The sequence below is a fragment of the Hydra vulgaris genome, chromosome 13, assembly GCF_038396675.1.
Source record: "Hydra vulgaris chromosome 13, alternate assembly HydraT2T_AEP".
Classification (NCBI taxonomy): domain Eukaryota; kingdom Metazoa; phylum Cnidaria; class Hydrozoa; order Anthoathecata; family Hydridae; genus Hydra; species Hydra vulgaris.
This window is the reverse complement of record NC_088932.1, coordinates 13,444,278-13,462,495: the sequence shown is the minus strand read 5'-3', so window position 1 is coordinate 13,462,495 and position 18,218 is coordinate 13,444,278. Positions and strand designations below refer to the sequence as shown.

Sequence of the window (18,218 nt, the reverse complement as noted above, 5' to 3'; positions counted from 1 at the left end):
GAAATATTGCAATGCGAGAATTCGATGTGTCGGGAACGGTTGTGCAAAGAAACATGTTTACCAAAGAAATGTGTAGTTGGAACTAAATTTTTTTGTTGCAAAAAATGTAAAAACTTAAGTATAGTTTCTTAAATATAAGTTGTGTTAAAAATAATAATAATAAAAAAAAGTTAAAATTTAAAAAATTCAGTGTTTTCTCAAGTGTGCGGTTTTATCAGAATGTCGCCTAAAAACCGCACAATTTTTTTTTCCTTTACATTTAATATTTTCGATAATTGTATTATTATTTTTGTAACATATATTTATATTATCTTATGTAGTTTTTATTACCTATCTAATAAAAAAAAAAAAGAAAAAGAAAAAAATTATGTTATTTTTATTGATAGTGTGCGGTTTGACCCGGTTTTACTCTAAATAAACTTAATAAAATTATTATTTATAAACAAAATTGAAAGTCACGAACATTGTAAAATATATTTATAAACTTTTGTTGATACAAACATTTAAAATTGATAAATGTTTATTATCAACATTTTTTTTTTCTAACACATTTTTTTGTTATTTTACAATTAAACGCTGTGAAAATTTTTTTTTTTTTTTTTTTTATTGCGGTTTTAAAGGTTTAAGATGCTCAAAGAAGTCCTTACGACCTTATCACAGAGCACTGCGAAATAGCATTTACTATTTAATGCTGGCTCTGGTCAGTTTTCTTACCAGAGCCGGCATTGAATCTTAAGCCATTTGGATTTAAACAATGCTCCACCAGCTGCTGTTATGATGCATTGTTGTTTTGATTATAACAAGGACGTATGAATAGAATATTATTATTTTCTTGATAAGAAATAATATTAATATCAATATAAGAAATTATTAATAATACTTCGTTGATAAGAAACTGTTTAAATTAAAAAGTCACCAAAACTGAATAGCTGTATCTAAAAAAATCTATTAATTGGCCCGATATAAGGACAAATTCATGAACTTTAAATGCTAAAATGAATGTTCATTAAGAATTTCAGGCCTGATTTTCCTGCAGTATTCAAAACGCCTCTGTATATTGTTTGAACTCTTACTTTAGGAATTATTTAAAAGCATTTTTCGTAACGTAAATGCTGCTGTCAAACTTTAAAGAGTCTAAATATAAATGCAATTCGAACTCATTAAAATTTTAAAATTACTAACGTAATTTAAAACAATTTGTCGCTCTCTTTCTGAGAGCTTTTTTGGGCACGATTCTAAAAAATTATTAACTTTTGATAAAATTTCGCCAATTGCACTAATTTTCTGGTCTTCTAATCACGAAAATTTATTCCTCGAAATTATTTTTATATTTTAAGGTAATTTTTTATTTTGTAACGTTTGTAGAGTTATAAGTCACTTTAACATTGATTTATTTATGCAAAATTTATCAATTAACTTCGGGAATTTAGATTTTGAATTTCGTTTTTATGTATGTCTACAACAACTAATGCCAATAATTTCTGATTCTTGCGAAGACGCCGTTAAAAATTTTATGAATTGTTTTAACTTTAAAATATGGCTATTATTCATTTGAGTTTTTATTTATATCCTTTGAGAAGGTCAATGTTTCATCACGCGGTCTTTTTTTTGCATCATAACTTTTATTCCGTTGTTTCACGTTACAAGAGTCAAGGATTAGGCCGATAAATTTCAATGTGATTTCATTTTTTTTTTTTTTTTTTGTGATTGGCAATACAAAATTATGAAAGTTTTCACGGAGTTTTATCTTGTTTGTGAAAACGATAAAAAATGTATTTTTGCCTTTGGTACCTAACCAATTAATGATAATTTATTTGCTCGAAACCATTCAGTAAGATATAAAAGTTTCTTGTTTACTGAATTTCACATAATTGTTTCATAATGATGGCATAGGTGCATAAAAATAAATTTATATCGTCAGTTTTTCCACTTTACCATGCAATGTATTGCTTTCTGTTTGACAAATAGCTTTTAAACCACGCAATATTTAACAGTTTGATACCATAATTTTTGTATAAAAATATTTTTTAATATAATATTAATTCTAATTTGTTATAAAATATGATGATCGACAGTGTCAGATATAGACTTTTATTGATTTCGCTCAGCTCAATAAAAACAACTAATGTATATTTAGTTTTATCAAATAATTTAAAGATATTATAAACGAAATTTTTTTTTATTAGCTTTCTATTTTAACAACTACCGGTACATTTGAGTTTTTTTGAGCATTTTACAATTGTCATGAAATGGCGTTTGTTATTTTTATAATTGTTTCATTTTCTAAAGAATTTTTATTTTGAACTCTTTTTATATATGCATATACTTTTCATATATATTTTTTTATACATTCTTTTTTAGGATTTTATGATTTACCAGTTTTATCCATTGGATTTAGTTGAGTTTTTGTTTTAACAAAATTTTTTGGAAATGGTTTGTAGGAGTGACTTTGAAATTTAAAAACATGTGATGTAAAATATCATAATTTATCAAATTATATTTATTTTTCAAAAAAAAAAAAAAATTCACTGTAAATAAAAAGTCACTCGATAAACATCATTATTATTTTTGCTATGGGGTTTTTATGTTTTTCAAAAAACCTTTTTTATACGTTTTTGAGCGATTTCAAATACCTTAAAGTGGTCAGGTATGTCAGTTATAAATATTTCATTTTGTGTTTTTATATATTTGAAATTGTTAAATATAAGTTGAAACTAAATAAACTGAAGTACTGTTTTTTGTTGTTGGTGTTGGTTTACTTTTAGTAAGAATGAGTTTTAAAAAAAAATCAAAAAAAATATTCTTTGTCGTTTTCATATTCGCAAACGTTTCGAAACTTGCGATTACTTTTCAAACTTGCGAAAATTCATAAATCTTGGTTCATAATTAAAATTTTATAATGTTTACCAGAAAAAGGTTTTTATATGACGTACACAATTAAGTTTTTGCAAGTGATGTTTATAACCTCAACTGATAAAAGTTTAAAATCGTGCGTCATTAGGCGAAATTCTTATCCAGTTAAAAACCTAATAAGTTACTGTTGAAAATTCACACTCCGCCTGCTTTTTAAATTTTTTTTTAAATTCATTTATTTAGTTGAAGTTTAAAATAACTTTCAGTTTCTTTTCTTTTTTTCAATTTCTTGGCTTTTTTTTTTTTTTTTTTTTTGTTAGACATAAATTAAAATCTTATTTTGGCACTAAACAAAAATCATTAAAATTTTTTAAAACTTTTGTCAGCAGTTTTTATTTGAAATCTCTGAGCAATAACAATAAGTACTAATTTTTTTTATTTCTCATTATTTTTTCATTCTCCCTCGTTTTATTTTTCATTCCCTCCATCTTTTTTTTCATTTCTCATTATTTTTTCATTCTCTTTCATTTTATTTTTCATTTCCTCCCTTTTTTTCATTTCTCATTATTTTCTTTCTTCCTGATTATTTTTCATTCCCCCTTCGTAAATTTTTTATTCTCTCGATTTTTTTTCCCATTCTCTTTTCTTTATTTTTTTCATTCCCTCTTTTATCGTTTTTTGCATTCCGCACGCATCATTATAAAAATAATATTTAAATCTGAGCAATTTTCTAAGGGTAGGGGAGAGTGGGGAGAAGTGGGACACTAAAAAATATTTCTAGAATAATTTCAATATCTTTTTTATATATAACGCATATATTGCATCAAACAAGCTTTAACTAATAAAGCATCATTCGGACACTGATTCCATCCCATAAGATTGACAGGCTTTAACAAAGTATAAATAATTTTGATATTAGAGGAACCGTGCTATTGGGGTAAAGTGGGATATGTATAAGGTGAGTTAGGACAAACGATTAGTGTGTTAACAAAAATTATCAGTTAAAAACTATTAAAATTGCATACCACGTAATCTTCATTAAAAATGTTTTAGAGGTTTCCACAATATTTTATGCACTAGTTATTACACGCTAGTTATTACACGCTAGTTATTACACCCTACTTATTACACCCTACTTATTACACCCTACTTATTACACCTTTTTGTCTAACCATTGTCTAATAGTTTATAACCATATTTAAATTTCGAAATATACTTAAAATATACATATGTACTGCTACTTGGGAAAGCGCATTCCATGGAACAACAACTCTATTTAAAAAATAGTTGTTCTTTACAAGCTGGCGTTTTAGTTTTTGGTTATGCCCTCTCAAAATAACGCATGATTTTAAATTGCTCAATAAGGTCTGCTCTTTTACAGCGTTATTCAATTGTTATTAGACCGAGCTGTTCGAGTCGATTTTCATAGAACAGGTGTTTAACAGATACTGTTGTTTTTGTTTCTCGATGTTGGACTTGTTCGAGGATTGCAATGTTGGGATTTAAATGCAGTAACCAGGCTTGCACAGCAAACTCAAGGTGGATGCGAATGTAAATGAGATATAGTGTGCGCCATAAATAAAAACTACGACTGCAAAATATTTTTTTGAGTCGCTCTAGCATTTTATTCGCTATTGATGCGGCTGACTCTACTTGTGGTCTGACGTTAAGGTCGATGGAGATCATCACACCAAGGTCTCATTCAACTGCAGTCTTTTTGAGTGAACGATGTGTGCCGTCGACGTTAGTTGTTAAGTATTTGTGCATCAACTTATTATATGCGCGGCGAACATGCATTACTTTGAATTTCACGACGTTGAAATGCATGAGCCAAATATGCGACCATTCCACTGCTCTGTCAATGTCAGCTTAGAGAGTGATGTTGTTCGACTCATTTTTAATTATGCCAATAGTTTTACAGTCGTCGGCATTCAGTTTTGTATAATGATTGATGATGTCTGGTAGATCATTAATAAAGATTACAAGGAACAAGGAGCCAAAGACCGAGCCTTGAGGAACGCCACTAATAATCTCTTGCCATTTAGATGTGATGCCAAAATGTACATAAAAAAAAAAAAAAGTACGCGGAGACTCACAGAAGACCTTCAGGTCTTATCATCGAGAACCGCTCGTGAATATTAAGTACATTAAATTAACATGAAATATAAAATAAAAAAACAAAACAATGCCGTAATAATAATTAGCGAGAACGTAAATTTCGTCAGAATATATAAATAAAATTGGTATAAAGAAATTCTTGATATTTTTATATATAAATCCAAAAATATTTTAAAAAGTACTGTTTTCATAAACGCATAAGATGTGGATCAGATATATTATTATATATTACCTTATGCAACAAGCTTCATATTCATTTTCAGAAAAATTTAAAAAATATAAAAATATGTCTTTAAAAGATAAAAGAATTTCTTTTAGTTTTTTCTTGAATGGAAGATAATTCCATTCATGGGAAAAATCAAAGTTTTTCAAAACTATTTTGTCCCAAAGAAAAGCTCCTAGAAATGAAATACATGATTTCCAAAATTAGTTAGTAGAGAAAAAGGTTGCCGAATTTGATTATCATTTCTTAAGTTATATTTATTTTTATCTTTTAAGGTATATAGGTTTTGAAAAGAAACAGGAGATGCGTTGGTTTTATATTTGTACATAAAACAAAGTATATTAAAAATATTCAGCTGATAAATATTAGGAATTTTCATTTGAAATAATAATGGTTTGGCATGAGCAAATCGATCTTTATAATTGATAAGACAAGCAACATGCTTCTGCTGACGATAAAGAGGTAGCAGTTTAGATTTATTGGTATTACCCCAGGCAATATTTGCATAATTTATATGGCTATGGAATAAAGAGAAATATAATTGTATTAAACTATGTTTATTTAAAGTATTTCTAGCTTTGTATATTTCTCCAAAATTTCGAGCATTTTTGTTGCACAACAAATCAATGTGAAACTTCCAACTAAGGTTTTCGTCAATACTGAATCCTAAAAAGTTAGTAGTTAGTTCTTTTTTTATTTGAATTTTGTCAATAAAAAGTAAGGATATGACAGGAGACAGTAGCTTTTTTTTGAAGTTGAATGAAAAAGTATCCATTTAGTTTTCTCAACATTTATAACAGCTCATTTTAAACCAGAAACTTTTGTTAATTCAACATTCATATTTTGGAAGAATGTTGTTATTTTGTTATGAGATAAAAGAGATTAGTATCATCGGCAAACATGAACGTCATTAAGTTTAAGGCTTTAGGGAGATCATTAATGTAAATTAGAAAGAGAAGAGGTCCTAGTATAGAACCTTGAGGAACCCCATTTGTTATATCTTATAAATTGGAAAAGACCGTTGTATTACAGTAAATAAACTGTTTACGGTTGCTTAAATAACTTATAAGTATCATTAAAATATTTACTTTAATTCCATAATACTCTATTTTTTTAAATAGGATTTTGTGGTTACTGGTATCAAAGGCTTTTGATAAATTGATAAAAACACCTAACGCATATTGAGATTTTTAAAAAGATTTAGCAATATAGCGGGTAATTTGGATTATAGCGTGTTCGATTGAATTACTTTTTTTAAATCCGTATTGATTTTGATACAGTATATTATTTGAAGATAAGTGATTGAAAATTACATTATATTAAATTCTCTCTAAAATTTTAGAAAAATAGGCAAAATTAAGATTGGGTAATAATTTGAATTATTGGTTGCATCACCCCTTTTAAATATAGTTGAAACTCTGGCTATTTTTAGATTGTCGGGAAAAATACTCTGTTTTATTGAACATTGTCAAACCTGAAATAGAATATCTTTAATGACTTCGTACGAGTCGATAATAACATTGCAATGAATATCATCATGACCAACTGATTTATTAGATTTAAGCTTTTTAAAAGAAATTTCAAATTCCTCAAAGGATACCTCAAAAGAATTTAAGAACGGGCCAGATTAGGACCAACTGATACAAAAACTATATTCAATTTGTCAGCTATTACAATTTGATCATATGATGTTTCTTCGTTAATTTTAACAGCTTTAGGCAATGCGCTCGTTTTTAATTTCTGCATGCCAGTGAGTTCTCTTGGAATTTCCAACGTATTTTTCGAATTAAGATTATTTCTCTCAAGCAAATTAGATTAGTAATTTTTTTTTGTCATTTTTTTTGTCATTTTTTTTTTGTCTTTCAAATTCTTTAGCGTGGTTTTTATAGAGAACTTTATTTTGTTCAAATTTTGTCTTTAAATATTTTATGTATAATTTTTGTTTAATTTTAGAGGATTTTCTTAGTTCTTTTGGGATCCATGGTGACATTACATTTTTAGCTTTTCTATTTACTGTATGTTTCGGAAAATTAGCATCATATATTTCATAAAACGTTTCAAAAAACGTATTATAAACAAAATTAGCGTCAGCACAGGTATTTATTTGTTTCCAATGAAGATAAGATAATTGTTCTATAAATGTTTTTAAATTAGCAGTCGAAAAAAATCGTTTTTTAAAAGTTTGTTTCAGTTGAGATATTGTGTGTCAATATTAATAGAGCAAAAAAATAGGGAAGTGGTCCAAGATGACACTTTTAGTAATGCCTTTTTTAAGAGATTTATTGAAAACATCAGTTGTTATAATGTTGTCAATTAAAGTTTTTGACGTAGGAGTTATTCTTGTTGGTTTGTTAATTATGGGAAAAGCACCGTGTTCAAATAACTCATTATAAAATTTTTTAACGGCATATCTAGTGTGGTATTGGAAACAATCCAAGTTAATGTCACCTACTAAGTAATATAATTTATTTTCTTGAATGCTTTTTTTAAAATGCCATTTAAAAATATGTTAAAATTTTGCCCCAAAGGAGGGCGATAACAACAATTTATAATTAAATCTTTTTTTTGTTAGGATTTCAACTGTTATGACCTCATTATCATCATCAGAATTGCTCATGTCAGGCCTGGTAATATACTGCAAACATTCTTTAATATAAACTATTAAACCACCACTTCGCTTTCCATTTTTTTGATCTAAGGAAATTATATTAAAACCTGTAGATAAGCAAAAGAGATTTGACAAAGCTGCGCATTTACGAAAGACTAGTGGGTGTAAGCCGTCGTAACCAATTGATTTTCTTTCCTCAAGTGGTTGAGGCAATTTTGTACTATTTCGATAGAAAAACTTTCTGGGTCGACAACACAAATTGCTTCAGTACAACTTTCAAAGGCTGGTTTATGACCATTTGGGCTCTAAAACAAAACCGATTGAAAATAGTTAACAACGAGCCTAAATTGCCGGTATCGGTAGTGATGCTGTTATTAGCTGTTTCTAGCAATGTAATAGTGTTTCCTGACAATTTTTAGGGTTGCTTTCGAACTCCTGGCAAGTTGTGCCTGGTAGATTTTATTATTTTAGTAACGTTTTTGCATGCGTTGCGATGTGATTACTTGAGTTATTTGTGCGTACCGCATTAATATACTTGGCCTGCATTAATGTACTTGCATTAACGTACTTGGCTCAAGAGGTATGCTTAGCCTTGACCGCTATAATAAGATTTGGTGTTACCAATTGCTCTTGTTTTTCTGTGAAGAGAGTAGTTGTTGATGGGAAATTTAGTTTCATGGCTGCATTATACACGTTTACTAAGAGCTAGTAGTTATTTTTTGCATTAAGACCAGTGAGTTCTGTTTCCCAATCAACATCTACAATGTGCGCGGATATCACTGCGTAGTTTGCTTGGCTCCAAATAAGTCAAGGTCATCAAGGCCTCATAATAAGGTCAAACAAGTAGGCGAGTTGTCAAGGCCAGCAACAGCAAGTTGACCTTCAATAAAGCAATGTGCCTGGCCCGTTGGAGTGTCGCTAAGAGAGTCACCTTGCTTGATGAAAATAGTACAATCTGGCTTATTTGTTATGATCAGATTAAGTATGCTCGACGTGTTGACTACTACGGTACGTTGGGAATGTGACAAGCTGAGTTGGGTGACATTCATTAAGGTACTTTTGAAACCTGATATCGCCATGACGTTCATCTCTCACATGAGCAACAGATTCAATGCCACCGGTTACTTCAAAGGATTCGTAAGATTTAAGACTAAAATTGAAATCGCTATATAGTAGCATAGCCGAACATTTTATATTTGGCAGTATCTGGCGAGCGGCCGAGTTCGATGTGATACACTTAGTAAGAACCTGATTATTGAGGTTATGTGGATGATATAAGCAACCAAGGAGAAACAATTCTTTACCAATTTTTATTTTTGCCCAGATTTGCTTAATTGATATCAAATTGAGCTGAGTAGCATTAACTTCGTTGACTATGACATTGTCTTTTGTATAAATAGCAACTCCGCCACCCCTATTGTCTCTGTTTTTGCGATGTGGTTGATAGCCGGTAGGGTGTAGTGAAAAAACTTTTTTTTCGAAATTGAAAATTTAAATACTACTTTCAGATGTTCATAGACATTTTAAGATATACTATAAATTTTTTTTTCCCATATCTTCAAAATAAATTACCAAAATGAAGTTTTAAATATTTTATAATGATTAAATTAAATAACGCTACTATTTTTGGTCGGAAGAAAAATAAACGGAGACATTGAATAAAAAACAAAATACAGATTTACATAAGTTAAATTAATAACACTTATTTTTTAACTACTAAATTAATTTTTATATTATCAAAACAATTTATTTTATCTTTGTAAATTATTTTACTATAAAAAACAATATTAAATATTTTCATAAAATAACAAAAATCTTTAACTCTAATTTTTATGGTCTGTAAAGTTACTTTCTATAAGTTATGCGTTGTTTACCTTTATAATTGTAAGTGTTTTCTAGATTCTGATGTGCAAAGGTTAAAGATTTTAACTAGAATTATAAATAAGTTTAGGGACATAAATAATTAAGTTCAATAAATAAATCAATTTTAGGATAACTAATTAACTTTCGTAATATGTTTATGTATTTTTGTTAATTTTTATGATTTAAAGAATCACAAAAAATTTAAAGTTTATGTATATTTTATATATATATATATATATATATATATATATATATATATATATATATATATATATATATATATATATATATATATATACAGATATAATTTTTATAGATTAATACACTTTATGAATAAAATAAAAAGGACACGTAGTAATTCTTGCCCATGCAGCATAAAAGTTAAAGAATTCATTGGTCTTGGTGCTGATTTGTTACCCTCTGAATTACCAACCCTCAGAAATGTAATACAATTACTGTTGTTAGAAATGGAGTCCTTAGACGCCAATCTTCAGTATGTGTCAAAAGAAATTATTCACGAAGCTGCCAAAAAATCATCTTGTAAAGTTAGCAAAGTCTAATATTTTAAGGAAATTATTATATATTATATTTTTTCTCTACTCTTTCATTATTATAGCTATTTTAAATATATATTTTTTATTTAGGTTGTTGTACAGTATAAAAAAGTGAATATCAATATTCAAATTCAACCTAATCACTATATCGTTCAGAGAATTGAAAAAGAGTGGAAAAGAGTTACTCAAACTGTTTGGGGAAGAGTGACAAATACTCGAAAGGATAAGTTATATAATGAAATGGACACGCTATTTGATTTTCTTCGTTGCAAACATAGTATTAAATGCAAGGAAGATCTAACTTGTTCTGACCCAAAATGTTCTCATTGTGCTTTTCTTCCAATTTGTAATTGTCCATTAAGTTTGAAAATTTCTGAAATAGAGCTGAAGTTTATCAGAGCTCAGAGATTGATAGTTGGAATGAAAAGTGTGTACCAAATACATTGTAGAGATAAAAAAGAACATACTCGGCTGGCTAAGCAATGCAAAAGGAAAGAAAAACCTTTAATGTTTAAAAAATTAGAGGAGAAGAAAGTAGAGTTAAGTAATAATAAGTTTTTTAATGAAGAAATAGAGGTAGATGTGATTGAGAAAGCGAATGAATCTTCTAGCCAGTTAATGGACACCAAAATTGACGACGGATCAAAGCAATCTGTCATCAAAACAAATCACTTTCCTCTTCTTGCTCAAACAGTTTTAAGATACAGAACAAGTAACAGAGAAGCTGCTGCTATTTCTTCTGCAGTTCTTATAGATATTGGGATTGTTAATGAAAAAGATAATAAACTGATTATTGACCATCACAAAATTCATAGGGAAAAAAAAAAGTAATGAAAAAGCTCCAGACAGAAGATTTACAGTTGTATCAGTCAGAAGAAATTAAAGCATTATTTTTTGACGGTAGAAACAATTTAACTCTTTTTAATAATCAAGATAAAACAACATTAAAATATTATTTTAAGACAATAAAAATGGACTTCTACACTGTCACTAGTGAACCAGGTGGAAAATATGTATTCCATTTCTCTCCTCTTAAGCCTGGAGTAGGCGAAAAATCTGCGTTAATGATAGCCAAACCTATGGCAGATTGGTGTAGAAAATTTGATATAAACTTACAGTATATTGGAGCAGACTTTACAGCTGTTAACACTGGAAGATTAGGTGGGGTTATAAAAACAATTGAGGATCTTTTAAATAAAAAGTTAACATGGATTATATGTATGCTGCATACTAATGAGCTTCCGCTTAGGCATCTTATTCAGAAACTTGATGGTAAAACAACTTCTAGTAATGGGTTTAGCGGAGTCGTGGGTAAGCTATTGAATTGTGCTACATTACTTCCATTTGCTCAGGCATTTCCAACAATAACCATTGGTGAAAGACCTATTGAATTATTTCAAGATGTGATCGATGATCTTTCAACTGATCAGCTCTATTGGTATAAAATGATTTTGGCTATACGTTCAGGTAACATACCTATAGATCTTATAAAGATGGAGTGTGGTCCTGTTAATCACAGCAGATGGTTGACCACTGCAAATAGACTGATGCGAATTTGGGGATCACTTCATGGACTATGTGGGGAAAACTTTATTACTTTAAGTCGTTTAGTTGAATATGTTGTTGGTGTTTACTATCCAATGTGGTTTGATATAAAGGTAAGGTGGTCTTTTATTGAGGGTCCAAGACATGTTTTAGAAACCTTACGATTAGTAAAAATGCAAAACCAGGTTACCAGGGATATTGTTGAAAAATATGTCATATCAAGAGCCTGGTTTTCTCACAGTGAAGCTGTTCTAGCCACTTTGCTTTGCAGTTCTGAAGTGGAAGAACGGGTTTTTGTAGTGGATCGTATTCTACAGCTCAGAAAAGGTTTCGACAAAGGAGAAACATCTGTCCGAGAAAGGATTCATTCTTCTTATTTAAACATAAATAAGAATGCTAAGAATCTCACTGAGTTATGTTCTTGGACTCATAATGTATTTGAGCCAATTCAAACATGTAGCTTTACTACTGAGACAGTAGTTGATTTTAAGGTAAATCCCATGGTTGTTGACTCCATACTATGCCACACACAAAGTGTTGAGCGGGCTGTTAAACAAACAACAAGAGCTTGTGCTGCTGTCTATGGACATGATTCAAGAGATGGTTTTATCCGAGCAGGTTGCCATCACCGTAAACTTTTACCTAAAAACAATACAAAAAAAAACCTAAAACAGATGATTATATAATTTTTATATTTTGAAAATGAGTATATATATTTCTAAACTTATTTGATCTTCACGAATTTACATTTTAATTTATACTAAACAGGGTCCATAATCCATAAAAGGCTCATTTTGCAGGTCTAATCTTCATATAGTTTTTTTATTTTTTGAAAAGGTTAAGCCAAAATTTTTGATACTTTATTCCCGCTATAAATGTGGCAAATAAGGGTAGCAAACAAAAAAAAATGGTAATCTAAGTTTGGTCTCAAAACTCAATCCCCCCCCCCCGTCACCGCCCGTCTTTCTTTTAAAAATCTCTAATACTAATTTTTTTAATTTTTTTTTTCAATTATTATTTTGAAATAGATAAAAATTTAATGACAGTTTTTGAATTTTAACAAAAATATGTTGTGTTTAATAGTTATGAATGTTTATTGTTAATAACTCCCCCCTTTACCCCATTTTGGTAATTTATTTTGGTAATTTTATAGTATATCTTAAAATGTCTATGGACATCTGAAAATAATATTTAAATTTTATATTTTGGAAAAAAAAAATTTTCACTACACCCTAATAGCCGGGTATAGAAACATTTAATAAATCTGTGAACTAAGTTTCCCCAAAAAATATGACGTGTAGCCAACTAGATTTAGGCAGAGCAGATAGTCTGGCCAACAGCTCTTAGCGTTTGTCTTTATTGAGTGAGCATAGGTTGTTTGCCCAGTAGCGCAGATGACAAGGAGGAATGGAAGTGTTGGGCTGTAGTAGTTTTATTTTTGCTTTAGTTATTGGTCTAGATATTTTATTTAGTTTACAACAGTAACCTATGATTTGATATTAAATATTGAAATGATAAAAAATAAATAAACGCTTTTAACAAGCATAAACGTAATAAATTATTGTCTATAAATTTGCAAATCTACTCACTGTATATATTACTAATATTATTAAACTGTTTAAAATAGAAATAATGCGAGAAATAAACCTATTAGATAAAGTTTAAACATACTAGGTAAATATAATAAATATGCTAAAATTATTAACATGTTGGATAACAGCAAGTATTATGTATTTACATTAAGTAAACATAATAGATATCGGTAAAACAAATAAGAACAGAATGTCTCATTTTGCCACGCAACATGTCGGCATCAAAATTTCTTAATTTCTAGGCAATTTTGTTAAAGAAATAAAATGTGGATGTATGGAAATGATAGAATAAATGCCTTAAAATGATAATAAGGCCAAAATTTTAAATTACAAAATTATTTTATAAGGTAAGATCAAAAAAGCATTGCAAAAGTTATAACAACAACGTTTCAAAACACGACATATAACCGACGTACGAAATGATTGCCACTCTCTTCATCAATTTATTTCAAAGTAATATTATAAGTAATATTCGTGTATTATTTTTCTTGACGCAAAACGATTTTAGAATACAACTACACTTTTAAAAGACTTCCAAACCATAAACTGTCGGACTAGTCTCAAAATTAACACAGTAGTACGCAATTTGTATAATTAGGCACCTTATTACTCTCGGTTGATTTGAAACAAACAACATTATTTTATTAGTTTAATTTGGTATTATTTTTTTCTTTTTCATGATATGCATTCATATGGAAGAAGGTACATTCAAATAAATCTTCCTTCATTGGCAGGAAGATATATTTGGTTGGGGTAGCTTTTAACCCAGTGACCAATAAGTCTAAAAAAGACGTCTTTTCAACGTTCAAAATACGTTTAAAAGACATCTTTTTTGTACCAAATCCCGGTTTCGTGAAATAAATTAACCCTCATAATAAATTAACTCCATCTGTGTAAGTTTTAATAAGTTTTGAAATAGTTTAACTTCCAATGAAAGAAATTATCTCCCGTCAAAACAATTTAACTCCCAAAATATATTAAATCCCTCAAAATATATTAAATCCCTTAGAATCTCAACTGATGCAGAATTACAAAATGAGTATTCCACCTTAAACATTAGTATTGATAATTTACAATTTATATCTTCTTTTCAGTTCTATTAATTTGTTCATTTATATGGCTTGCAATACTGGATATAAAAGCATATATATAATGGCGTTCTAAAAGTAAAATCTAGTAATTCCTATTCCTTATTTTGCTCGACAAATCATTTTTATCTCAAAGTCAGCAAAGATTCACTCATTTCATTTGATTAGTAATATGGAATTTATTGAAATAGCCCAGGGAAACTTCGGTTTCACTTTAAAACAAAAAAAGTAAAACTATATCACCGAATAACGACGATATAAAATTTTCGAGTTAGTAGTGTTTTCCTTTTTTTTTTGTTTAAGAAGCCTTATTAGTGTGTGTGTGTGTGTGTGTGTGTGTGTGTGTGTGTGTGTGTGTGTGTGTGTGTGTGTGTGTGTGTGTGTGTACAAAAATTAAAAAGAAGATATAATATTTATAAATACTAATAGCCACAAAAAGTCATAAAAGAAGATATATTTAAAAATACAAATTTTCAAATAAATATATAGTACTTAACATATAATATATAAAAATAGCATATATTATTTAAAAATACAAACAGTCAAATAAGATTTAATGATAAAAAAAATTTTTTGTAAACAAAAATAAAGATATGCCGTTAGATTTGAAACGTAATTTTTTGTTTGAAACTGAAATAAACTGAATTATTTTGCCATGTTTAAATTGCCTTTCAGAAAAGAGTTCCATAATTAGTTTCTATTATTGTATTAATTGAAGTATATATTAGAAATTGTCAGTAGAACATTTGCTCAAATTTTCAGAAAATGTGGTTACTTTAACCCTTTCAATACCACTCGTAGACAAAGACATCTAATCCGAATACAATGTTGTGTTTTTAAATACTACTAGATATCTTTAAAAATACATCATTACTTTATTTCTACCTCTCCCCGTTGTCATGAAAACAGGGAGATGTAATAAAACTGATTTCAAATTTTGATGAGGTAAGCAACTATGGATGAGGTGACTGAAGTGTGCATGTATTAATATGCCATCTACCTTTTACTCCACCCCAACTCCTCTTTTCTACCTTTACCAATCAAAATTATTTGTACTTTTTCATTTTTATACTTATTAAAGTTATCCTTATTAACATATATTCAAATTTTATTAAATTATTTTAAATTTTACATGCGGAACCTTAAAATTAAATGTAGTAAAGTTTAAAAAATTATCAAAATTAATATAAAGTCATGTACTAATTTTCTTTATTACAAAGCAACTAAACAACATCAAAAGCCAACATCAAAATAAATTAAAAAAACAAAGAGTATAAAGAAATGGTATTAAAGGTTGTGATGTTCTAGAAAACAGTTTTTTCCTTTTTGAATACAGAGGAATACTTTGCAGGTTTCACAATAGCTATAGGGTCTAGATTCCTGCTTTTTTTTTAACAAACTTCACACCGCGCTCTTTTTATTTCCAAATAAAAGGAAAATGAACACCTCTAGCTTGTAACTTTTAAGTTAGTTACTTTACAGTATGTAATATATGCATTAGTTATTGTTCGATCTATGAGCCCAAAAAACAACCTATGCCATCATTTAATATTTTACCGAAAAATCGGTTAATTCCTCCCACATTTTTATTGTAATCATTTATAGCTTTTGGACATTTGAATATCTTCATGGAACCATCTTTCTGTTTTCGTTTAATTTGTTCTTCTTTATTTCCATGGAAATTCGAAATTAATTAAACACCTTTTTAAATAATTCATCCATTTATATGCAATAATATCAAGGTTAGAAATGCGATGATCATAATCTTGTAAGATCTTTGTCACTGAATAAACCATTTGGTAAATATTTTCTAATGGATCTTATAGGTTCACAACATAACACATTTTGCAACAGCAAATACTCCGCAGGTAGAACATACGAGAAATAATTGTCAAAAATACTTTATTGTTCTTGTTAAATAAGTCATTTGTGAGATATAAAACAACTTTTTCACCAAGACCAAGAAATTTAAGTATATCTGTTTTTTCAGTTTTACCATTTTTTCCTTGATACATACTAAATTTTGAGGTATAATCATCTACATAAGCACGTGCTCATATTTTATAATCTCTTTTGATAGGTTTCATGGGGTTATACTACTTTAAAGAGCTTCTCCCCTAAAATAGGACCATATTCTCATCAATACTCATATACTCATTTGGGCTCCAAATTCTCATTTAATTTTTTCGATAAAAGGCCTGATTTTATATAGTTTATTTATGTAGTAAGGATTAGTAGAAATAGAATTATTGTTGTTTAAATGATTGTTTCCTAATATTTGTGAAAATCTACTTCTTGAAAGAGAATTTGAGGCGGACCTGTAAACGGCGCACTCCTTTAAGTTTAAAACACGTTTTATCGAAAATGATATAATATTGACCAAGTAAAATTAAATAATTAAATAAATTAAAGAGTAATTATATCGATTGATCATAAGTGATGGAGGCAGTTAAATATACATGCTTTGACTGGCCATTAGGGATTGACACAACGAAATATACATTCTTTAATTGACCGTAAAGATTGGGACAGTAGTACAGGTTCGCCGAGTTTGAAACGAGTTAAAAATTGACCCTACTGCAGTTTCTCCCTCCTTTTTTTTTATTGTTGATTATGATAGAGAATTTTATGATGCTTAAAAATCGTATACCAACATAATCAGGGTGTCTGCCAGATTAAAGAAAACAGTGAAAAGTCTAGAAAATTAGATATCTGCAAAAAAATTGAGGGATAATCAAGAAAATTAGGTCAAATTTTGGAAAAATCAGGGAAAATGGCTCTTCATCAAACTTGTACAACTTAAGTAAGTTGTATATGTACATACGTAATATAAATTTTTATTCTGCGGATAGCTTTATGAACTTCTCTTGATACTCTTAATGTGGGTTGTATTTTTGTTTATATTTTTGCAATTGAAGAGCATTTTTCTAAACATTTTTCTAAACATTTTTCTAAAATCTGGGTCTAATATTTGTGAAATTGAGTTTGGATAAATTTAAATTAAATCAGCAAAAGTAAGTAGAGGATCAATGAAATATTAAAAGAAATCACAAAAACTCACCCTAAAATGTTGGCAGACACCCTGTTAATATTGAGATTAACAAGAAACAATTTTTTAACCTTAATCATGATTTTTGTTGAGATTACTTCTTGGTAATGTTTTCTTTTATAAAAACAATCTTCTTAACATTCTGAGTTAATTTCATCACTTTCCTCAACATCAATGTTGATATCATTGTCTGTACCATAGGTTTGGTGCTATTTTTCTTTTATTTATGTTTAATGAAATAAAATTCCATGTGGTTTTCATGTTCACTTATAGACACACAGTTGTGTCTGCCAGTGAATGGGGAACTAAATTAAGAAAACTTACCAAATGAAAAACTAAATAAATGTAGTGCTTTCTAATAATGTATTTTACTGTTGTTTTTTTGTTTGTTTTTAATTTTTGATAATCAAATGAATAAACAACTTTTTTTGAACATTTAAATAACTTGAATTCAAATTATTGAAATCAACTTTTTTAAATGTTCAAAAAATTGAAATCAAATGTTTTCAAAATGTCTTAAAATCAAAAGAAATTGCTCTAATACGATGTTGAAATTAGTAAAAAAAAATTACACTAAAAAATGCTAATATTAGCCATTATTTAAAAACGTTTTACATCAAAGTTTACTATTAGAAATCGATCGTTTAGAAAATCTTTTTTTAATTACGCAACCCGGTTTTTATTGTCGTCAAAATTAAATTTTATTTAAATTAAATGTTTTTATG

General features: G+C 28.5%; 1 protein-coding gene and 1 long non-coding RNA gene across 2 annotated transcripts in view; both read left to right on the top strand.

Moving 5' to 3' along the window:
* The first annotated feature begins 1,217 nt into the window (after positions 1-1,217).
* The window catches only part of LOC136072622 (uncharacterized), a 33,498-nt gene continuing 16,497 nt past the window's right edge, over positions 1,218-18,218 (top strand). Inside the window, exon 1 of the long non-coding RNA XR_010642904.1 lies at positions 1,218-1,337. This is a non-coding gene — a long non-coding RNA (uncharacterized LOC136072622). The remainder of the gene's footprint in view (positions 1,338-18,218) is intronic.
* On the top strand, positions 9,986-12,640 carry LOC136090124 (uncharacterized). Its single transcript, XM_065816232.1, has 2 exons — positions 9,986-10,210; positions 10,310-12,640. The coding sequence occupies exon 2, from the start codon at positions 11,050-11,052 to the stop codon at positions 12,448-12,450; it is 1,401 nt and encodes a 466-aa protein (XP_065672304.1). The 5' UTR covers positions 9,986-10,210; positions 10,310-11,049; the 3' UTR covers positions 12,451-12,640.